A 22,824-nucleotide genomic window follows, 5' to 3' on the forward strand; every position below is an offset into this window, starting at 1 on the left:
GTCTCAGCTCCCAGTCCCGCGGCCAAGGGCACCAGCTCCCTAGCCCTCTGCACCAGGGTCTCAGCTCCCAGTCCCGCGGCCAAGGGCACCGGCTCTGTCTGAACACGGCTCTGAACACCGTGCCTTGTTTCCCAAGCCCTGTTTCTCCTCCACGAGTTAAGACTCATCCCTTGGACAGGCTGGGGGAGGGGGAGCTCTCTGCAACCAGGGCAGAGTGGAATCTGCTCCCGGAACTCCCACAGGTGATGCAGTCGGCTGCAGACCCCTACCTGCCCCAGCTTGCGCGCACCGAGGACCTACAGAGGAGGTCGGCTCGGCCGGCACTGTGGCGTGGACGCCTGTGACGCCCCTGGCATCCCATGTGAGCGTCAGTTGGAGTCCTGGCCACTCTACTTCCCATCCAGCTCTCTGCTGTGGCCTGGGAAAGCAGCAGGGGACGGCCCAAGTGCTTGGGCCCCTGCACCCGCGTGGCAGACCCAGATGGAGCTCCTGACTCCTGGCTTAAGCCTGCCCTAACCCTGGCCATTGTGGCCATCTGGGGAGTGAACCAAGGTGGGCTCTCTCTCTCTCTCGATCTCGCTCTCTCTCTCTGTCTCCCAGTCCCTTCCCCACCCCGGCCGGGGAGATTACTCACTGCATCGCTGTACGACTCTGGTTCCAGAGGCTCCTCTTCTGCCCCCTGAGAGATGGACGAGCTGGAGTCCGCCGTTGGGCTGGCCGTGGCCTTGGACCAGGACTCACGGATGGTCCCCAGCTTCTCATCTAGGATCTTGGGGTCCAGGGTGGGCAGAGCCTTGCTGCTGTTTGGTGTCAGGAAGTTTTCTGGCCTCTGAGAAGAGAAGGCGCAGAGAAACGTGGTGCGGGCGGTTCCCTGGGACGCCCATCTCCCGCCTGCCCCGTGCTCACTGGGCCCCAGACATGCCGTGCTTACTGTTCCTCCTACATGCCCAGCTCGTTCCTGCCTCAGGGCCTTTGCATCTGCGGTTTCCTCCTCCTGGAGGGCCTCAGGGGTCTCCACAGCCCAGGTGTGACCCCCGCAGGGAGCTGTGCCTGCTCTACCTAAAGCCCCCCACTCCCACTCCCCATGGCCATTCCCTCGAGCCCACTGTGCTGTTTTCCTCACACCATGCCAGAAAACTAACTCCAGGAAGACGGTCTGTGGACCGCCCGCCTACTCCACAGCACCCCCAAGGCTGTGAGCCCCGGGTCAGACCCTCGGGGCCCTGCTTCCACCTGGTGTCTGGCTCACATGGCCTCCTCCTCCCTGCCCCCCTCCTCCCCTGGCGCAACTATCAGTCACTCTCACCTGACCCCACGCAGGGACCAGCCCCACCCCCCCCAGCATGTCCGGGCTCCCCAGCCCTGCCCCCACCCCCCAGGTGTGTCCGGGCTCCCCAGCCCCACTCCAACCCCAGCTGAGGTGTGTCCGGGCTCCCCAGCCCTGCTCCCACCCCAGCTGAGGTGTGTCTGGGCTCCCAGCCCTGCCCCCGCCCCCCCAGGCATGTCCGGGCTCCCCAGCCACACTGCTCTCCAGCGCACACCGGCTACTCTGCCCTTCTAGCAGAACCTCGTGCTCCGTGGGCTTCCGGCTGCACCTGCACCCTCTTGGGGAGCGGTTATGGCAAAGCTCGTTTGCAGTCCCACAAAGTGCTCACTGCTCAAAGACTCATGGCTTGTGGGGGCCTCAAAGGCCCTCCAGGCTCAACCCATACCAGTGGTTGGCATCCCCTCTTGGCACAGGGCAGACCAATTGCTGTGCTAGGAGAGGGGGGAGAGAGAGAGAGAGAGAGAGAGAGAGAGAGAGAGAGAGAGCGCGCAGTGCCAGCCAGGACGGATGCACTTGGAGCTAGAGGTCCCTGCATCTCTGACCCTGAATGGCCACAGTGGACACAAGGGCAAGTGCCCAGGCCTCTTGGGTGTGTGCTCACTCACGTATGAGCCAGAGGAATTGGGACAAGGATCCTTCATCTCTGGGACCCTTTGATGATTCCTTTATGCCCTTCGCAAATAAGATTTGGTGCACAGAAGTTCCTTAACTCCTCGTGTCGCCACATGAGGGCAGGCCTGGCCCCACTTCCCCATCACCAAACGGGTGCAAACGTATTTAATTCCAATGAGAAAGCAGCTATAAAAAGACTTGGAGTGGGTGACCTTGAGGCTGACTTTGGCAGGTCACTCGCCCTTCATAACCAGGCTTCTGGGTCTGCTGTCTCTTCCTCCTGCCCCTCTCACAGCTGCGGTCCAGGGAGGGTGTGTGCACGGGGTGCTGCCCACGGCATGAAGCCTTCTGCCCAAGATACACTCAGTGCGGCTTCTGAATGGTATGGCATGGGGTTTTCTGGTTGTCTGAGTGTTTTAGGTAGAGAGAGGTACCACATTCACTTCCTGCTCAGAAAAGGTGGACACCAAAATGACTGCAGAATGCGTGTTAGATGATGGGTGGATGGGTGGGCGGTGATGGATAGGTGGGTGGATGGGTGCATAGGTGGGTGGATGGGTGGGTGAATGGACAGATGGGTGGATGTGGGTGGATGGGTGGATAGGTGGGTGGATGGATGCGTGCATAGGTGGGTGGATAAGTGGATAGGTGGTGGGTGGGTGGATGAGTAGGTAGGTGGGTAGATAAGTGGATAGGTGGTGGGTGGATAGGTGGGTGGGTGGATGAATGGACAGGTGGGTGTATGTGGGTGTATGGGTAGACGGTGGAGGAGTGAACGGCCAGATGGATGGCTGGATGCAGAAGAGAGGGAAGGAAAGAGTGATTACTCAGGGCAAAGACCACCTCCCCACGGACCAGGTGGCCCCGCGCTGGGTGAGACGCTGATTCAGGCCCTGTAATGACATTTCTCCTCATTTCCAGGCAGAAAGCCAGTCTGGATGCTCTGGATTTCATAGACTGCCCCCTAATCCAGTTAGGGGAGGAAGTGGGAGTAATGAAATCAGGAGAGAGGTCTCCAGGGTTGCCCCAGTGGCACTGAAAGCAGGCACAAGTGCCCAGGGAGCCCCTCCCCCACAGCCTGCCTCCCAGACGCACCAGCTGGGGCAACTCAGCGGCCCAGGACTGATGTGCACCTGGCCAGAGCGGGGCACTCACAGGTACTTTCGTACAGACGCTGGTATTCGCTACGCAAAATTAAGTCAATCTCATCACACAGCTAACATAAAAACGAGACCGACGCCTCGGGCCAGACGGTGCCTTCAGCTGCCAGTCTGGTGGGCCGGGGGCTGTTCTGAGGAGGAGGGGAGAGAGGGGGCCGAGGAGGAGGGGAGAGAGGGGGCCGAGCGGGGGTGGCTTTGGGTCTCAGCCCTTCCTGCGGTTCCTGCCAGGCTCAGGTGCTGCTCGGCCGGGATCCGCCAGGCCTGGGGTTTGGTGGCTTTTATGAAAAAACCATTAGACCTCCAAGGATGACAGGCCCTTCGCGGGAGGCTGGAGGCAGTGGCTTTTGTTAGGTGAGGGAAGGGGCACTAGGATGGCGGCTCGCCTCGGCTCCAGTCCGCCCACGTCCACTTCTCCTGGAAGAAAGCGCGCCTGAGACCCTGCGGAGGGAGCGGACGCAGCGTGGAGAAGGGCTCCCCCTCCTCCAGCCCAGCCTTGCCCCCGCTTTCTTCCAGGCAGGCTAAGGGCTTATTTGCTTTTCTCCTTGGCAGGTGTGGCCCTGCCTGCTGGGGCGTGTTGGGGCTGACAAGTGGCCCTTCGATCCCAGGCTCCGTGGCTGCGGCGCGTCCTGCCTCATTAAGGGCTGTAATTGCGGGCAGACTTTGAAAGCTCACAGGGATGCGTGGCCACGCAGTTGCTGCCCACGCCACAGGCAAGCACCACCCCTCCCTCCCTCACGCCTCCCAGCCCTCGCCGCAGCCTGCAGAGCCCAGTCTGTGGAGGCCCCAGCAGGTCAAGGGCATCCTGGCCTTGAGGCTCCCTAGCTCCTCCCGCCAGCGCCCTCTGCCTCCCTCCTGCCCTCCTCCATCCCCAGCTCCCCAGTCATGCAAAATGCAAGCCTTCCAGCCGGCCTGGGCCATTACAGAGCGGCCGGGCTGCAGCTGCCGTCCCCCGTGCTGTAAGCGCCCGCCTTCCGGCCGGCCCGCCTCTCAACCCACCTCGCGCCTTCTCCAAGCAGTGCCCAAGCTCTTAATTCAATTAGCTTGGCCCTGAACCCTCCCCGGGGAGCCGGGAGCGGAAACTGACAAACTCTGTTTAACAAAGACATTTGTCCCCCCCCTGCCCCACCGGCTCAGGGCTCTGCCTGCCTGTATTCCGCTCATTAGGAATCTAACAAAGTGCGTCCCGAGAAATCTGCTTCCAATCGCTAGTAATTCAGGAGGCCTGATGCAATTCTCTCCCTGATAAGGGTGTCTCGGCCGCTGGCGAGCGCGTAATGAGCCCCGTGCAGCGGCTCCCCGATCAGTCACTGCTTTGTCATTTCCTGCGGCCGCCTAGTACATTCTTATCTCTTCAGCTGTAGGGCAGGGCTCAGACAACACAGCAGCCCAGGGCCCCTGCGAGAGGGGCGAGAGGGGCGAGGGCTTGCTGCCTCCCCTACACATCACGGTCCTTATTTCGTGGCAGCTGCAGTGGGGTTTGAAGCTCCCAGTCTGTCTCCCAGCCAGAAAAGGCCTGTGGACTCACTCTTGTTGGTGAGGAACCTGCTGCTTCTCTCTCTCTCTCTCCCATTTATTTGAAAGACAGACAGAGAGCAAGCGTGACCTCACACTCTCATCTGTTGGTTTCACTCCCCAAATGCCCCCAGCAGCCACAGCTGGGCCAGGCCAAAGCCAGGAGCCTGGAACTCCATCCGGGTCTCCCATGAGGATGGCAGGGACCCAGCCCCTTGCGCGATCACTACTGCATTAGCAGGAAGCTGGAGCTGGACCCGAACACACGCAGTGGGCATCCGAGCGGCGTGTTGACCACCTTGCCAAATGCCCGGCCCTCAGCCCTATTTTCTGCATCTGATTTCCCCTCTGGGATCCGCCATTCACATCGAGAGAGACCTTGGTCATCGCCCCCTGACAGAGACTGAGCCCTGCACCCTGGAGCCCAGGCCCTCGACCACCCAGGCTCTGCTCACTGGCTGAGCCTCACTGCCCACGGCAGCCCCCACGTGTCCCATTCTCCGTGACCCTGTACACGCAGGTCTGGTTCATTTCCAAGCTGCTGTTAGAGACTGACCTCTGACCTGTGTGTGCTCAGTGCACAGCCTTAGCCGGGAGCCTTAGCGAGACGGCGGTGTGATGCCGTGCTGGGCACACGTGGGGAGCCGCACGTCCTCGGCTGGGCCAGGCATACACTCAGTGTGGCCGAAGGCAGCTGTGGGCTGGGTGGTCTGGCTTTGGAGGAGGAGTTCCAAGCATAGCCTGCGTGTTTTAAGAGGTTTGGTCATGAAGCTTCTGCCTTCTCTCTCTCTGCCTCCCCTGCTGCTTCTTCACTCTACCCATGACGCCCTGGGCTCACAGGGGAAAGGAGGGTCCTCGTATCCGGCGTACTGCGCCGTCCCTGTGTCCATTTCTGGCTGGGAGTCTCAGCAGCACAGTGGCCCGTAGTGGGGGAGGCCTTCAGGACGGGCCTGCACCAGGCCTCCTGGCTTGTCAGCACGGGGCAGCTCCCCTGGGGCCATCAGCAAAGCCATGTCTGCTCTCACCCCTCCCCCACCCGTTCCTTCTTGCTCTGACAGTTTGCTGGGAGACCACGAGGGCTGCTGGTGGCCTCCTGATGTCTCAGAGGGACGCGAGGCTGACGGAGCAGCTGTCAGGAGGGGTGGGTGCTGAGTGACGGATGAGCAGGGCTCTGGTGCTCCGCCCACCCCCCACCCCCCACCCCCCACCCCCCCCACCAGGAGCCATGCTGCCACCCTGATGAGGTCCCTGTGTTTGCCGGCAATGTGAGTGGATGACGGCGGAGTCCCCTGCAGCAGCGTGTGACTGCAGGACACTGTGCTGGTGTCACCGGCTGGGTGCCAGCTGCCGGGCAGGGGCTATACTGGCTACAGAAGAGGCCAGGGAGGCCAGGGAGGCTGGAGCCACAGGGAAGAGCCGGGCTTCGAACCCATGGCTGAGGCTGCACACTGTGCACAGCGCAGCCCCACGTATTCTGACCGCTTCTTGGGCCACCTGCAGCTTGGGGGGTGGGCAGGGGTGGGACTGTGAGTGTGTTGGACAAAATCAGCATCCAGAGTGATCATCAGCCTAGCGGATGAGCAGAGACAAAGCAAGCGAAATAGCTCAGGGAAGAGAAGCCTTGCCCAAGTCAGGCAGAGCGATCGGGCGAGGACCAGAGACGGGGCCCTCGCTGCCTGGGACGAGCTGGAACCAAACCAGCCAAACAAGGAGACTGCACTGCGGGGGGTGGGGGTGGGGGTGCTGTCCCACTGGCCAGTGCTGACTGCGCCCACGGGGGAAGAGGACACTCAGGGACGGACCCGGCGCGCTCAGAGGCAGGAGAGTGGGTTCAGGGCTGCCGTGGGAGCTGGGCTCAGGAAGGGCAGGCAGGAAGCTGAACCAGAGGCAAGGAAGTGGCTGGAGAGGGCTTCCTGGAGGCAGCGTCCTCCGTGTCACTGGCTGTGGAGGCCAGACCCCTCTCTCCCAGGCAGGAAGCAACCCAGAGACTGTGGGAGCCACCGCTGTCTCCAAGGCTGGCACACGCCTGGGAGGGGTGCAGGCTTTGTGAAAAGTGGGGTGGCAGCCCTTTAAGCTGGTGGGGGTGAGCCCTGTCTCCCCAACACACACGCACATACACTGAGCACCTGTCCCAAGTGCCAGGCTGGCCCTGGGGAAGCCCCGCCCTAATTCTCACCCAAGTGGATAGGAAGAGGTCCCCAGACTGGGTGGGGAGGGGACAGGGCTGTCTGCTCTGCTGTCTGCTGCGGGTCTGGGCTTAGAAGACAGGGTTGGGGGTTGGGGGGCATTGGGTAGAAGGGAGACGGGGGGTGTGCTGTGAGATGGGCCTCCCTTGCTGCATCCATCGCCATCCTCACAATGGTCAGAGCGAGGACAGAGTCAGCCGAGGACAGAGCCGGCTGAGGGTCTGGTGGTGCTGTCCGGGACACCGCGCGGCCGCCTAGGGCACGTGCACGGTGCAGGCTCTCTAAGGGAAGCTGGCCAGCACGTGTGGCTTTTCAAAAGCTTCATCAGAATTCACCAGCGGCCAGCATGATTCTGCCCGTCCCCTGCCCCCATTAGCTGGACAGCCACGGCCCTGCCCTGGGCAGCTCTCCAGAGACAGCTCTGTAAGGACACGGAGGAGAAAGCGCCCGGGCGGCCCCTTCCTGGCTTCAAAGGCTCGCCCTGCCCCCACCGCTTCCCTCGGTGGGTGCCGGCCGCGGCCACACAGGGAGGGCCGCCCTCTGAGAAGCCGCGTCTGGGCAAGACACTGAATCCCAGATGCCAGCCCCACGTGAGCGTGCGAGCCTGTGGGCAGACATGCAGAAGTGCGTGGTGTGGACCTACTGCGTGTGCCGCGCTAGCCGCCGCCGGTCAGCCCGCGAGGCCGCACTTCAAAGAGGCTGTGGCACACTCTGGATGCCAGTTCATTAAAGAGAGCCAGGCTGCTTTGCTCGGAGAAGTGGGGACTCCCGGGGGTCCACGTTGTGCTTTTCAAAGAGGACAGTCCAGAGCAGAGCAGGCGGGGGATGGTGGTGAACCAGCGTTCATCCGTGCCTGTGTGTGTGTGTGTGAGGGGGTGGCACAGGCTCCTGGGTCCTCAGAGCCTGGGGGTCTCCAAGGCCCACCCCAGTGGCTGCACTAACAGCAGGCACCTGTACAGGAGCAGGTGTCTGGTTCTCACGGGCCTGTGCCTGTGTACACACACTCACCTACACACCCCCCTCCAGCCCAAGGACGGTTGCCTTGAGCCAAAGGTACCCATGGTGAAGACCCACTACCAGGCAAACAGCACCCGTCTCCCACAATCCACCGTGAACCGCTGCCTGGCAGCATCTGCAGACAGCTCGGTGCCATCCGTGCCGGGGGCTTGCCGGGGTTTCAGCCGCTGATCCGTGGGACGGGCAGCTCCCGCAGGGAGTGAGCTCTCCGTCACGGCAGTGCAGTAGGGCCGGCACGACCCCCCGCGGTAGATGTGGAGAGGCGACTCCCTTCCCAGGCTCTAGTTCTGAGAGCTCGGAGAGGGAGACAAGGAGACAGGAAGGCTGCGGAGGGTGCGTTGATGGAGATGTCCCACAACGCGGCTGCTCCGTACCCGAGCCTTGCTGCACACCGGGGCTCGTGGGAAAGGGGCGTACGCATCTCTCCCGAGCGCTGCCCCTCTGAGCATTCGGATGGGGCCGACAGCCGCCCCAAACCCTCCTGCAGCTGCAGCTGTCTTCGTCAACACGCTGTCCCCAACCCCAGACGGTGGCGGCTCTGCAGCAGGCACTCCGAACGCGCGCAGTGGCTGGAGGGCAATGCCGCATCATGGCCAAGATGGTGAGGCGGCGTGCAGAAGGCGGCGGCCCCGCAGGCGCTCCCCTGCGCCTGAGGGAGGGGTGCCCAGACACCAGCCGAGGGTCGTGTCCACGCCAGGCGGAGCTGAGCTCCAAGGCACATGGGCTCCAGGGCTGCCGGCTCCACTTCCGGCCATTTGAGTTCACAGCAGCTGCCTAAATTCTACTTCCTGCCAGACACCAGGGACCACCTCTCGAATCTGAGCCTCTCCCCGAGAGCCCACCCACAGGGGCTCCTTCCACTTGGGCCCCCGAGACGGGTCTCCACGACTACAGAATCAGAGCGACTCGGCTACTGGCCAGCTCCCATTCCCACCACCACCAAGAAGCGATTCAGCTCCCAAGCGAGACAGCCTCTGTGTGCATGTGCCAGTGCAGTGCGGTCGGCGTCGGCTGCAGGCGAGCAGCTCGGAGCCCACGGGACGCGGGCGCCCGGGTCGGCCGGAGCATCTGAATTCTGGATCGCACAAAACGACTCTGCACGGGCCCTGTTTGCCTGCTGCACACCCGTCTCTGCCCCCTCTCTTTTCCTTTCTTCTCAGAAATCCATTGCTAAAAGGTTTATTACCGGCCTCCGGGGTGGGGGGTCTGGGGGAGGCGGCGGCTAAAACCGCGAGGCCCAGATCAAAACACTCGGCAGTGATTTCCCGCATGACTTGGAGGGATAATTTAGTGAGCCCGCCAGCTGGAAGGAAAGGGATTAATTCTGCACTTAGCACAGCTCCGGTGAATAATTCATCACTGGAGACCTTTGTGCCCAGCCCCTGGGCGACTGGGGAAGTGCTCTGCCCGCCTGCCTGTTGCCTGCCCGGCTCCACCGGTCTCCTAGCCGGGGGGCACTTGACAGGACAGGAGAAGCCCCCGTGGAGGGAATGCGAGGTGGAGGGAGGTGAGCAGGGGCCGGCAGGGGCGCCTGGGAGACTCGAGGCCCCGGAGGGCCCCTGTGACATTTTCCCGAGGACTGTACTTCCCCCTTGCTTGGGGGTCTTCTGTTTCCTCCTCTGGTGGTTTGGGGGTGCTTTCGGGGGTCTATGACAGATGCTTCCCCAAACAGGAGTCAGGGGCGATGCTGAGTACTCACAGCAGGGGGCGCTGGTGGGACCCTGCAAACCCTCACCAGGGGCCCTGTGAGGAGAGAGTCCCAGGCTGGCCCCTACCCTTTCCCTGACCCACCGTGTGACCCCTTGGGTAGGATCTCAGGGCCATGGACCACCCCAGAGATGGCGGCTCTTTTCTCCAGTATGGGGCATTGTCGGTCTGGGCTGGAGCAGACGCTGGCACCTGCAACACGGGCTGGGCCCCCGTCCTAACGTGCCCGGGTCCCAGCACCAGCAGGTCCAACGAGCGGGGTCCGTGCTGGACTCTGACCCCAGGCCCAGCCATTGGAGGGTTCAGTGCCACATGGCTCCCCCTTGGACAGAGCCAACGTGGCTGGAAGAATCCCAGACAATTCCAAGCGTCCCCACCCAGTCCTTGGAGCAGGGACTGTGCTGTGCCAGCCTCCTGTGACTCTGTGCTGTCACCCGGCACCCAGGAGGTTCCCTCGGCTGGGGTCCGAGCAGCCCTGCTGGCTTCAGGGAGGAGGCGCTGTGTGAGAGGGAGTGTGGGTGGTCTTTGGGACCAACTGGGGACCCCTCTGGAACTCCGGAAGGGGCAGCCCTGCACTCTCTGCATCTCAGCCACACTGGGGAGGGCCGTCTGCCTGCAGGACGCCAGCTAACCAAGGGTGCGTGCGCAGCAGCCGCCCCACCAGGTGGCTCGCGGAGGGCCACGAGGCCGGCACCTTACCTCGGAGGAGCACAGCTGGAGGGAGATGTCCACCGTGGGCGCCTCCCCGCCTATGGTTTTCAGGCTCGTGTCCTGGGGAGGAGACAGGAGCTGTGTCACTGCCTGCGCAGTGCCAGCCACGGTTCTGGGCTCCCCAGGAAAGGGTCTGCAGGGGCTGTGCCCAGAAGGAGGGACCTAGCCCCTCCCTCCTGTACTCCAGCAGACTGGGGGACCCTCTCTGAGCAGGAGGGGGAACCCCATGGGTCGAGTCTGTGAGGTCGGTGCAGTAACGGGTGACGGTGACGAAATGGGGCAGCCCCTTCCTGGGGACGTCTCACTGCACTTCATGGCAGCCCTACTCTGCACCCATTTCACATGCTAGGAGACTGAGGCAGGGAGACTGGAGGCGACGCCCCCTCGGTCATGTGAGCCACTGAGTGGTGGTCCCAGGCAGCCGCCCCAGGGAAGCAGGGAACCGAGGCGGGGCACAGAGCTGCAGGGTTCACAGGGGGTGAGGACACAGTGAGGACAGGGGCAACCCAGGTTTCGGCTCAGGCCTGGCCCTGGCCTCTCCCTCCAGGGTCCCTGGGGCTTGGGGGCAATGCCCGAGGCTTCCTTCCCGGTTGTTCAGAGGCTGCGCTGGGTTTTGGTGGCTGCAGGCGGCGGCGGGAGTGGGAGGCCCTCTCCTAGCTGGTCCCAAGTGGGAGACCTCGGAGGACTTGCGGGGGGGTGAGCAGCCGGGGGCGGGGCTCACCGTGATGGGAAGCCGCTCCACACGCAGCCCGCTCAAACCTTGCCCGGCCAGCATCTTGCGGTACAGACGGCTCTTCAGCGGCAGCACGGAGACGCCCAGGGGCTGGCCCAGGTTCCAGGGCTCACTGCCCTTCCCTAAGGGGAGGGACCAGGCGGGCTTGCAGACCCCAGTGCTCGCCTCCCGCCCCCAACACCACCTGCCTGTCTTCCTGGCTTCACCTGAGCCTCTGCCCCTCCCTCCTCAGTGGCAGGTGCGCAGCAGGAAGCAGCCCACCGGCTCTGCCTGGGCCACAGTACCCTCACTTGGGCCAGGAAGCCGCTCACCCCCGAGGCTGCCCGGACACCTGGGGGCCCTTGGGCAGAGGCGGCTGGCGAGCGGCTGTGCTGGCCTGGTGCGGGGCACACCCACCTGAAGCCGAGGAGTAGTACTCCAGCACCAGGGCGGCGTCTTCCGTGAAGTTGGTGGCTCCGTCCCGGCCTTGGAAGAGGAAGGGCTGGTTCCACAGGGGCTGCTCTGGGGGGCTGCCAGGCTGGGACAGCTGGAGGGAGAGGCGGGGGCAGGGGGTGGGGCTGGGGCTTCTCCCACACGGATGCACGTCTGCAGACTTGGCTGTGTGTCTACCCACACCACAGGTGCACATCACAATTGTAAAGACAATACATGTTCAGTGAATAAACGCTGGGAAAGGCACACAGGAGGGCAGGGACTGGCCCCTTGTTCCCACAGTAAAGATAACCGCCTCGGGGGTTGGTTCGAGTCCCGGCTGCTCCATTTCCCATCCAGCTCACTGCTAATGCCCCTGAGAAAGCAGTGAAAGATGCCCCAAGTCCTTGGGCCCCTGCACCCATGTCGGAGACCTGGAGGAAGCTCCTGGCTCCTGGCTTCAGATCGGCCACAGCTCCAGCTGTTGCAGCCATTTGGGGAGTGAACCAGCAGATGGAAACCTTTCTCTCTGTCTCTGTCTGCCTGTCTCTCTGTAACTCTGATTTTCAAACAAGCAAACAAATAACTCTTTTTAAAAAAAGATGGCCACCTCACTTTCTAGTTTCTTTCCTGTGCCTGCTTTGTGTATAATTGTCACTCTAGTATCCTGTCTTTTTTTTTAAAGTATGTATTTATTTGAAAGGTAGAGACAGAGAGAGAGAGAAAGGGAGGAAAGGGATTGGTGGAGAGAGCAAGAGAGACAGGGAGGGAAGGGAGGGGTGGAGAGAGAGAGAGAGAGAGAGAGAGAGAGAGAAAGAGAGCGAGAGACAGGGAGGGAAGGGAGGGGTGGAGAGAGAGAGGTCTCCCATCTGCAGGTTCACTCCCCAGTGCCTGCAGTAACAGCTGGAGCTGGGCCAGGCCAAGGCCAGCAGCCAGGAGCCCGTCTGGGTCTCCAGGTGAGTGGCAGAGACCCGAGCTCTCCAGCGGTCACCGCTGCTCCCAGGGTGTGCGGGAGCAGGCCCCAGGCACGGGGAGCAGAGCCGGGACCGGAACCTAGGCCTTCCGACGTGGACACGGGCATCCCAGGCTGTATCTCTGTTTCACCAGGGAAACCGGGCCCTGGCCCAGACACAAGGACTTCTCGCTGCCCGCGACCCCAGTGACCACGGGACATCCTGCCACATCCAGGAGCCTTGGCGTCCCCTCCCTCTTTGTCCCCAGGGTCGTTGTCTGAGCTGCTCTGGGGGACTTTGTGGCTAAGCCAAGGGGGGCTCCAGGGAAAGGTGGGGAGGGGGAGGTGGGAGGCGTGGGCCCGGCATGGGGAGGGGCTGCAGGTCCTGGGGCAGACTCTCCAGGGGGCACAGAGTCTGCGTGTTGTCAGCCTCCATGGCTGGTCCTCCCACCCCCCGCTCCCTCCCCTGCAGGAATCAGGCAGCTTTGGATGGAAAAGGTCAGCATGGATGTGTCGCAGGCTGCAGGAGCTGTGGGCGCAGTGGCGGGGGTGTGGGGAGGGGAGGGGCACGTCACGTGGCAGAATGTCACACTGACACGCCTGTCCCGGGTGGTCCCCCGACGCCCGTCACTGCAGGGCCAGGGTGTCTTAGCAGCGAGACAGTGACTGGGATGGCAGGGAGGATCTGTGCCCCTGCCCCTGCTGCCCCCCAGCCCACCTGGGTCAGACTGGGTCAGGCTGCTCTCTGGGACCAATAATGCAAGAGGTAATGCGTGGCTGTGAGCTCCAAAGGGACAGCGGAGGCCCCCGGGCAGGGCCCCCACAGACCTAGTGTCGCTCCCCCTCTTCGTGGAGGAGCAACACAGGACCCTGCGCTGTTCTTTCGTCTGCTCGGCCCTCCCCGGGTTTGCTGCTGATTCTTCCCGGGTTGGCTACTATCCCTTCCACCTCCGTGGAAGGGCAGTTCCCCCTGGCCACATTCCCCACTTCCGCAGGGGAGCGGCACACCGCCGGCCGGTTCTCTCGGGGGCTGCACGGGTTCCCTTAGATGTTCCCCATAGATGTTCCCGGTGCATGCCGTCTCTCTCCTCCTTTATAGTCCTCCTCCGCCAATCCTAACTCGGCTGCCCACACGCCGAGCACGCTGCTCTCCAATCAGGAGCAAGTCCTACAATTTATTAGTTGAACTGGAGGCAGCTGTGCGGAAGCTGTTTACTTCTTTCCCAGCGCCATATTGTGGGAGAGCAGATGCATAGAATAAGTCTTAATTCGAGTAACTTAGTCTAGTCCGGATTGCTCCCCACACCTAGACTGAGGGAGGAGGCTGTCCCCTGTACTGGGGGGAGGGAGGACTCAGGTTTAAGGGACCTGGGAGTCTGATGCCAAGACTGTGGTGCAGGTGCAGGTGGCTGGTGTGTGTGGGGGGTGGACACTGCCTGCAGGGACCGACGGGAAAGCCATGGTGGCTTGGAGCTAAGGGATGCAGTTAACCCTCAGCTGTGCTCCTCAGAAAAGCCATCAGCCGCAGCCACACAGGCAGACCTGGCCCCCTGGGGGCACAGCCTCACCCCATGGCTCCTGGGCCCTCCTGCCCTCCCCCCGGGGGCTGCCCACTCCCACCAGGTCCAGGACTGCCAGGCCGCAGTGGGAACCCCAGGAGCTGGGCCCCGGGTCCGCCTCCGCCTGGCTGTGGGACCCTCCCTGCTCTGCGCCCCGGGAGAGGGCCTGGGGCTGCCTGTCTCGCAAGCCTATGGCGCGGTCAGAGGGGACAACAGAGACGTCACTGTTCCGATGAAGGTTCAAGTAAATCCAGCCGGTGCTGACCGGGTCACCTCCTGGCCCCGCCCCCAGGAGCTCACGGCCTTCCAGGGGGACAGGACACTCGCACACACGATGGGAAACACATGCACTAAACACGCGTGACAGGACCCACGCGTGACAGAATGTGCGTGCCGGGACACACATGACAGGACATGCATTGTGTGACAGAGCACGGACATGTGAGAGATGTACATGGGGGGACACGTGCATGATAGGACACACTCGGGCCCTGACACATATCAAGGGACAGGCCCTGTGGGCGTGGCTGAGAGTGGAGGCTTCATCCCGTGGGCAATGGGGGAAGGCCCAGCCCTGGGTGGGGACGGGGGTGCGTGTGCCCTGGCTGCTTCTCGAGGGACAGAGGAGGAGGGCCAGGAGGCTGCTGGGACACAGGTGCAGGCCCTGCGGGAGCACGGAGCCGGCCCAGGAGCCCACGGGGCTTGTGCTTCAGCTCCTGGGGGCCCCCCTTGGCTCTGGGACCCCGCCCCTGCCTGTACTAGGGGCAGCCTGCTGGGTGGGCAAGAGTCTCCTGTGAGGGTCAAGGGCAGCGTGGGAGTCACCCGTCCCTGCCTGGGGCAGGTCCAGCAGGGGGCTCAGGCCTGACCGCCTGCCTGTCCCTGAACTCACGGGAGTGCAGGGCCCTGAGACAGGTGAGGAGACAGGGCCCTCCCCTCCCTGCCTCCCAGCCTACAGGGCGGCTCCGCCCCAGGTGGCCACGCCCCTCCTCAGTGATTGGCTCAGGAGAGGGCAGGTGGTCCCACTCTGGCCAATGAGCCGAGGGGGGTGGAGTCTGCCCAGGGATTGCTGGGTGGGGCTGGTCTTGGGGCCTGGTAAACTCACCTGGATGAGAGGCCCAGAAGGGTTTGCCCATGTGGGCTGCAGACCCTGACCGTGGCAACTCTGGGACGTGGGAGAGAGCCCCAGGCCTCCAGGCTGAGCTGAGGGGGTGGGTCAGCCCGACCCCTATGTGGGCACTTGGTGGGCCAGTGTGTGCAAGCTGAGGTTTCTGCTGCTTGGGCCAGGTGGCCAGGCTGGCCTCGGAGGGGCATTTGGCCCCTGGGAAGTGTGGCTGGAAGGGGAGGAGGCCTGGGCAGGGACGTTTGGCCCTAACTGTCCTTTTGGCCAGCCCAGGAAGCGGGGAGCAGGGCCAGGGAGGGGAGCAGCTTGCCGTGGGGCACAGGGCTGGCAGGGTGCAGAGCTCGGTCAAAACCAGTTGACCCAGCCCTCCCCTGGCCACAATGCTCGGTTTGGACAGCACCCAGCAGGCCCTGGAAATGACCCCACCCAGCCTCCCTGCCCCAGAGGGGTCGGGCAGGGCTCCCCCATGGCTCCCTGGCAGCAGGACTGCTCTGTGCTCCTGGCCATCGAGTTCTCAGCCTGGCCCAGCTGCGTGGCGCTGCGTGACCTACAACAGGTGCCCTGCCACCTCTGCCCCTCCCTGGCCCCAAGGCGCAGTGGGGGGCACCTCCCCCACCCAGCCCATCAGGCAGGGCAGAGGGGCTGGAGTGGGAGGGGCTTGCTCACTACAGCAGGCTGGGGGCGGGGCGGGAGGCGCCTGTCCCCTGGGGAAGGCCTGCTGATTGGTTCATAATTTCCCGGAAAATGCAGGGCCATGTGCGAGTGCCTCTGGGGAAATCAGGCCGAAGATTGGTTTGGGTTTGAAGCTTCCGTCCCCGGGGGGCCCCCTTCATCCCACCAGCTTCTTCCCCACCTTCCCCCTCGCTCGCGCTCTGTTCTAATGTCTTTTCTTTTGAAGCAAGGCTGGGGCTCCTAAGGGGCGTCTTGGGCTGGTCATGAGCTTTGGGGGGGCAGACAACCAGAGGCACCTCCAGGAGCCCCCACCTGTCCTGGAAGCCCCCTAGAAGGCTGGGGCCATCGAATGGGGTGACTCCCACAGCAGACCATGGTCAGTGGCTCCCCTGGCCCAGCCACAATGTATAACCCTTCCCTCCACTCAAACACACGGCCCCCCTGTCCACCCCAACACAGCTCTGTCCACCTTGCCTGGGCCCATATGAGAGGCAAGGCCACCCTCCCCACTCCTCTCCCTGACTGATCTGCAAAAATCTTATTGTGATAAAATATGCCTAACAGAAAACCGAGCACTACAGCCCTTCTCGGTGCACAGCTGCGGGGGGTGGTGGTGGTGGTGGTGGTGGTGGTGGTGGTGGTGGTGGTGGTGGCGGTGGCGGCTGCAGTGGCTTCCCCGCGGTCCGCTGTTTCCAGAGCTCACTCTCCCCAGGAAGCGGCAGCTCTCCCTCCTCCCTCTCCCCAGCCCCCGGGAATCCTTGCTCCATTTCCAGTCCATGTGGGAAAGTGGAGTCGGACAGTATCTCCGCAGTCCCTCCCTGTTAAGTCACTTGAGACGGGCGCTGGAGTTCACTCCCACGAGGTGCCCACGGCCACCAGGCCCAGTTGCCCAGAGACAGCATGGACAGGCACGGCCCTGGGTGTGCAGCAGGCCAGGGAGCGGATAAATGAGGGTGTGTGGGAGTCACCAGGCGTGTGAATGAGTGAATGTGGGGGCGTATCCAGGAGTATGAAGGAATGAATGGATGTGTGGGGAGGGTTACCAGATGTGTGGCCGGCAGGGGCTGCGCGAGGGCAGGGGCTCACCTGAGGGCACCCGTTCTGGCTGACCCGGGGCACGTCGAAGTTCATCACGGACGGGATAGGGAAAGACAGCAGGGTGATGGGCAGCCCCACCGAGGCCGGGTCCCGGTTTGCCTGGCTGACCCTGCAGGGGCGAGGAGTCGGGGTCAGCGCTCTGGGTTCCGTGCCCCAGCCAGCAGCCCGGGGTCCCACCTGGACACTGCACTGATGTGAGAGGGGAGAGCGCAGGGCTGGCTCAGCCCCTGTGGTGTGGCTGCTGGGCCCTGGTGCTCCTGACCCTGGCCCAGGCCTCGGGAGAGCTCGTGGTGGTCAGGAGGGAGGCCGCTGCGCTCAGCCCCCGATCTGTGGTGCGCTGCGGCCTGGCCAGCCCCTAGGCTTCCGCTGCTCCATTTAAAAGTGGGTCTCGAGTCCCTCCTGACCTCTGGAGAGGCTCGTCGGGATGGCCCCCCGCGCTGTGGGGGACCTGCCGTGGCGGGGCCCAGGTGTGTGTGCGTGTACTGCACATGTATCACAACGTGTGTTGTGTGCACATGTAACACACATGTTATGCACACAGGCATTGCATGATGTGTGTGTTCGTATGTTGCACTGCATGTGTGCGTGTGTGTGTGTGTGTGCTATGCTCTCTGGACTGGGGGGCTAAGCTCCCCCCCCCGAGGACCATGAGCCCAGCAAACTCAAAAGGATGTCTCGGGGAGGGGAGGCCTGAGGCATGGCTGGGGCCAGGAGGAGGCCAAGGTGAGGGTCCGAGACGGCCCCGGGCTGCCTTCCTTTGGGGACAACTGCCAGCCAGAGCCTGTGGCCCTGAGCTAGAGCAGGAAAGGGGACACTGGAGGTGACCTGTGGGATAGGGGCAGGTCTGGGGGTGCTGGACAGACAACGGGGACCCCTCTGGTCCTCCTCACACCTGGCTGCCCCAGCTCCGCAGCCTGATGCTGGGCCCTCCTCTCCCTGACCCCTGCCCTTCCCTGCATATTCGTGGGGACACACAGGCAGGGTCCACTGCAGGAAGCCCCCTGCAGCCTCACTCCCGGTGAGGAGGCCTCCAGGCCCCTGACAGCCTGGGTCCAGCCCAGGACCCACTCACTTAAACTCCGTGTAGTTGGGAACCACCCGGGCAATCACTACCATGGGGCTCCGGTTGTTGATCAGGGGCTCGTTGACTCCCCGGAGAAAGATCTGGAAGGAGAGAGGAGGCAGGTGGACCCCGTGTGGCTTCAGCCCCGAGAGACCCCTGGGCCTTTCCCCCAAGCCCTGCTCCCCTGCACTGCTCCTCTGCCTGCCCCCTGCCCTGCTTGGTTCTTGCCTCGCTCTGGGTCCACTCTGGGCCTCAGTTTCTCAGCTGGACCCTGAGGGGTTGGACTGCTGCCTCTGTGGTCCTCTGTGACCTTCTGAGGGAGGGGGAGGTCCAGGTGTGGGGTTTTGCCCTTCCCCCCTCGGCCAGGGTTCCCTCTCAGCTGGTTGCCAGTTCACTGCACACAGCGGCTCGGGGGCCCTCACTCGTGTGGGCTGACTGCACCTGCTCTGTGCTGACCGTGGCCAGGTGTGGCCGAGACAGCGACCTTGTGGGCATCGGGAGCAAGGCCTCCTGCTGTGCCCCCTACCTGAGGCTGGGAGCAGGAAGTCCTGCCCAGGTCACAGACAGGAAGTCAGAGGACTGGGGTGGATCTACCCGGGGTGCAGCCCCCTGCCTGCGGAGCCAAGCTGCTGCCTTGTTGGGTGCAAAGGACGAGACAGATGAGAAGGGGGCATGTGGTGGGGAGCTCGTGCAGGGCGGACCCGAGCTGACGTGTCCACCACACCCCCTTGGGCCTCAGCGTCCCCAGCTGTGAGCTGGGTCTGAAGCCCTTGCCCTTCTGGGCTCACAGTGCCAGGGCTGGGAGCACAGATGGGCCACGGGGCAGTGAGGGAAGCGAGAGCCAGGGTCTGGGACTCCCATCCTGATGGAACCCAGGCCACAGCCGGATGTGCCTCTGTCACACATGGCCTAGGCCGTGCCTGTCTCAACCAATCAACAGCTTGGGAGGGTGGACAGGCCCAGGCTGGAGCCTGGCTAGTGGAAGTGACGGGCAAAGAAAAAAGTGCACTCCTGCCCCACTCGCCAGCACAGCGCCGGGGAGGCCAGGGCTGGGGTCACTACCCCAGAAAGAGGGGCGGGGCAGAGGGAAGAGCCAGGGACGTGGGGCCATGGCAGGCTCCCGCAGCCCAGGGACGGTGTGCGAGGGGCAGAACCTGGGCCAAGCCTCCTTCCTCCGACTTCCGCAGTCGGCGAGGCCGGGAGAGGCCAGGGCATCTCTGCCCGGCTGCTTTTCCCTTGCTGAGTCCTTCCCCAGGCCCTCCGCCCAGGCCCGCCGCCCCTGAGAGCCCGGTGCTGGTACCTCCAGCGCCGTGTGGGTGCAGCCGATGTAGCGGGGGATGCAGCTGCCCTTGCGAATGACCGTGGCGTACAGGTGGGCGCTGGCCGCGGCTTCGATGCTTTTCCTTTCACTGCCTTTCCTGGACTCAACGGGCTGGACACAGGGAGGACACAGGAGGAGGAGAGTGGCCGAGGGGCAGGCCCTGGCCGTAAATCCAGCCCCTCACAGACAACCACTCGGCATTGCTCCTCTGGGCCTCGAGCTCATAATGAAAGCTCATGGTCCCTGTGCGCCCTTCTAGGGGATCGATAACATAAATCCTCCCCCTTTCCACGTGAATATTTCAACGCCTTCACAAGGGTCCCCTCCTGCCTGCTCTCATGGTAAAGACGTGATAACGGGCCTAGAGCTGCAGCTCAAGTGCTGGCTCCCCCGGGAGGCGTCACTTGTGTCTCGGGGCCTTTGCTCCCCTGCCTGGCCTGGAACCCCCATCCCAAGGCCTATGGGAGAAGAAGACCACGGGGCTGGGGAGAGTCGGGGGCCAAGGCCTGGAGGGGGCAGGAGGAGGACAGCCAACCGGGACCCACCACCTCCTGTGCACCAGGCATGGACGTCACCGCACCAGCTGAGCCGGGAGGTGAGTCTGAGCAGCTCGCCTGTGCTGGAGGGCGTGGGGTACGGGTTTAGGAGCTTCCTATGGCCTGGCGTCCTCTCTGAGCAACAGGCCTGGGGTAGGAAGCCTCATTCTGGCCCCACACTGCTCTCCCTTCCAAACCCCAGGGGAGGGGAAAGGAGGCTCCTGTTCATCTCTGGCCAGGGCCCAGGACACAGTGGCTGCTTTTAGTCTGAGCACTGGGACAGCAGCGGGCAGGGGGGCTGGGCTGGGCGTCCCTGCCAGGGACTGCTGAGGGGCCCTGAGGCTCCTACTACTGCAGGTGCATACCCACTAGAAGGGCGCATGCTGCGAGTGTTTGACCCCTAGACATGCTCCAGCCCCCTTGAGCCTTCCCCTCCTGCCCCGGCAGCGTGGGCACAAGAAGAAGTGGCCTGGGAGGCAGCTCGCCCTCAGCAAAACCCGCATCCCAGGCCCACAGGTGCAAAACCAGCTCCACCTTGAGGGTCAGCCCCGGCGCCCAGGACACAGAGGGTGCTCTGCACAGAGGTCATTCCCCATCATCAATGTGTGCATTTAATGCGGTCACTGTGTCACATACACAGGGCTGTTACAGAGCTGAACCTGGGGCTTCCACAGGCTTGGGACATCTCCCTGTCTGCCTGCCAGGAGCTGTGGAGTAGTCATGCTGTGGGGTGGGTGTGGGCTGCCCCGCCCGCTTTGCTCCATGGCCCCGGGCAACTCACCATCACCAGCTCGAAGTGGTAGGGGTGGAAGACACGCAGGTACTTGATGGGGACTGTGCAGGACACAAGCTCCTCCTTCTTCTTTTTGTCCACCACCTTGAGGACCACATCTGGAGGGAATCAGACGATCCCGGGGTCAGGGCAGGGCCCAGCGCACCGCCCTCCCTCTCAGCGTGGCCAGGCGCATGCCCACAGCCCCACCCTGTCTGAGCCCCCGTGGTGGGGCAAGGCTCCATGCCAGGTGCAGGTAGGACCCAAAGAGCAATTCCCTCCTATGGCCCGGGAACGCCCAGCCCAGAGTGGATGCACACAGCAGTGAGCCCAGGCCCCAGGGCGCCCCTCTCTCAGATTTCTAAAACATAGTTTACACCAAATTCAGTGTGCATTAGGAAACAGAAGTGATCCACATATATAATGAGTTCTTTGTGATTTCATGGAAATAGGGGACATCAACATTTCATGGAAAATGGAAACAAAATATATTTGGGGGCACAAAAAAACCCAGCACTATTATTTTCATTACATGCATTTCCACTAACTTTTTGAAGGCTTTGGCCCCCAAATAAACTGATTTTAAGGATTTATTTATTTGAAAGAGTTACACGCAGAGAGAGGAGAGAGACAGACAGACAGACAGAGAGAGATCTTTCATCTGCTGGTTCACTCCCCAAATGGTCACAATGGCCAGAGCTTGGCCAGACTGAAGCCAGGAGCCAGGAGCTTTTTCTGGGTCTCCCACATGGAGATGCACTCGGGCCATCTTCTGCTGCTTTCCCAGGTGCATTAGCAGGGAGCTGGGTTGGAAGTGGAGCAGCCGGGACTCGAACTGGCATCCACATGGGTAGTTTAACCTGCTGTGCCACAGCACCAGCCCCTAGACTTATCTTTCAAGCCTGTTTCTGTGCACTTCTGAAGTGCTCTGGTGTAGCTTGCTCAACTCCATGCAGCTAGGAAGTGGGTGATGGGGGAGGCTGCACTTGGCACACCGTTCCGGAAATCTGTGATCAGAGGAGGAAGGAGAGGGAGGGGGAGGAAAGGAAGAGCAGGGTGGAGGAGGAATGAGGCGGAGGGAGGAGGGGCGAAGGCAAAGGGAGATCCAGGGAGTCTGGAAGGAAGGAGAGGAGGGTGAGGCTCTCTGTCTTCCGAGAGCAGGAAGTTTCAGTACCAGGGACAGCGCCGGTGAGGCAGCTGAGCAGGCAGGGTGGCGTGGGGCTGGGCCGGCACAGATACAACAGAAGGAGAGGCAGCTGAGGGTCTTGCTACCCAGCGTTCCCTCTGTCTCCTCCCACGCACACAGACCCCACAGAGGGCAAGGCACTTGCTAGGCTCTCTCAGGAGCTGGCCACCTGGACCCACACTCACAGGAAGGAGACGGCACAGCCGGTCTGGAGACTGATTGGGGAAAACGGGTCGGGTGAGGGTTGCGCAGCCAGCAGACGCGGCTGCTCCCAGACACCAGCCTGCCGCGGGGCCTTCAGTGAGTCACAACCTTTCTGGGCTTCCTGCTCTTGCTCTTTAAAATGTTAATGTTGTAAAAAAGGAAAAGAGCCCGGGACTGGGGTTGTCGTGCAGGGAATCTGAGTGATGGCTCCAGTGCCTGGGAAAGCAGCGGAAGGCGGCCCAAGTGCTTGGGCCCCTGCACCCCTTGCGAGACCCAGGTGGAGCTCCTGGCTCCTGGCTTCGGCCATCTGGGGATGGCCCTGACTGTTGTGGCCATCTGGGGAGTGCACCAGCAGATGGAAGACCTCTTTCTGTCTCTCCAACTCTGTTACTCTGCCTTTCAAATAAATAAATAAAATCCTAAAAAGAAAAAGACCTCAGCCCTCTCCCAGGACGGTTGATGGAGGAGTGTGTGTGTTTTTCAGGCTATGAATTTTGTGCTAGCTGTCCTATGGCAGTCACTGGGGCCCTCCTGGGGTCCACCTGTGGCTCACCCAACCCCAGACAGACCTCAGATAACTCAGCCAGATGGAGCCGCAGCAGGAGCTGTGGCGGTGCAGCCCCCACACCCAGTTGCCATGGACCCTGAGTCTCCAAATCCAGCCAGCATTGGCTGAGGCCAAGCAGGAGAGGGGGGCCCTGCAGCCCCCACCCGTCCTCTGGAGCTGCGTGTGGGCAGCCAGCAGGTCTGCCGCCCTGTGCCTGTCTCCCTGTGGCAAGCTCGCTTCATCAGCTTCCACTGTGGACACTGTGCCTGGCCAGCCCCCTGCCGTGCCCTCTGTGCCGCTGACAGGCTGTCTCTGCTGCCCGCCTGACCCCGGGGGCTGCAACTCCCCCTCGATTTTCATTAACACATCCTCGAGCTCCCTCCTACTCTTCCCCCTTCTTGGCCCGGCCCCCATCTCT

At 62.8% G+C, this 22,824-nt stretch overlaps 1 protein-coding gene across 4 annotated transcripts in view; it reads right to left on the reverse strand.

Annotated features, from left to right (window-relative positions):
* CCDC33 (coiled-coil domain containing 33) overlaps positions 1-22,824 on the reverse strand; it is a 64,085-nt gene that overhangs the window by 25,863 nt on the left and 15,398 nt on the right. For all 4 annotated transcript variants that reach the window (XM_070054689.1, XM_070054687.1, XM_070054688.1 and 1 more), the window contains exons 4-11: positions 20,479-20,588; positions 19,141-19,272; positions 17,850-17,941; positions 16,766-16,886; positions 11,362-11,491; positions 10,954-11,087; positions 10,221-10,292; positions 635-829 (exon numbers count right to left, since the gene is read on the reverse strand). In XM_070054689.1, the coding sequence (XP_069910790.1) occupies positions 635-829; positions 10,221-10,292; positions 10,954-11,087; positions 11,362-11,491; positions 16,766-16,886; positions 17,850-17,941; positions 19,141-19,272; positions 20,479-20,588 (986 nt within the window). The remainder of the gene's footprint in view (positions 1-634; positions 830-10,220; positions 10,293-10,953; positions 11,088-11,361; positions 11,492-16,765; positions 16,887-17,849; positions 17,942-19,140; positions 19,273-20,478; positions 20,589-22,824) is intronic.

This window comes from Oryctolagus cuniculus, chromosome 12, assembly GCF_964237555.1.
Source record: "Oryctolagus cuniculus chromosome 12, mOryCun1.1, whole genome shotgun sequence".
Classification (NCBI taxonomy): domain Eukaryota; kingdom Metazoa; phylum Chordata; class Mammalia; order Lagomorpha; family Leporidae; genus Oryctolagus; species Oryctolagus cuniculus.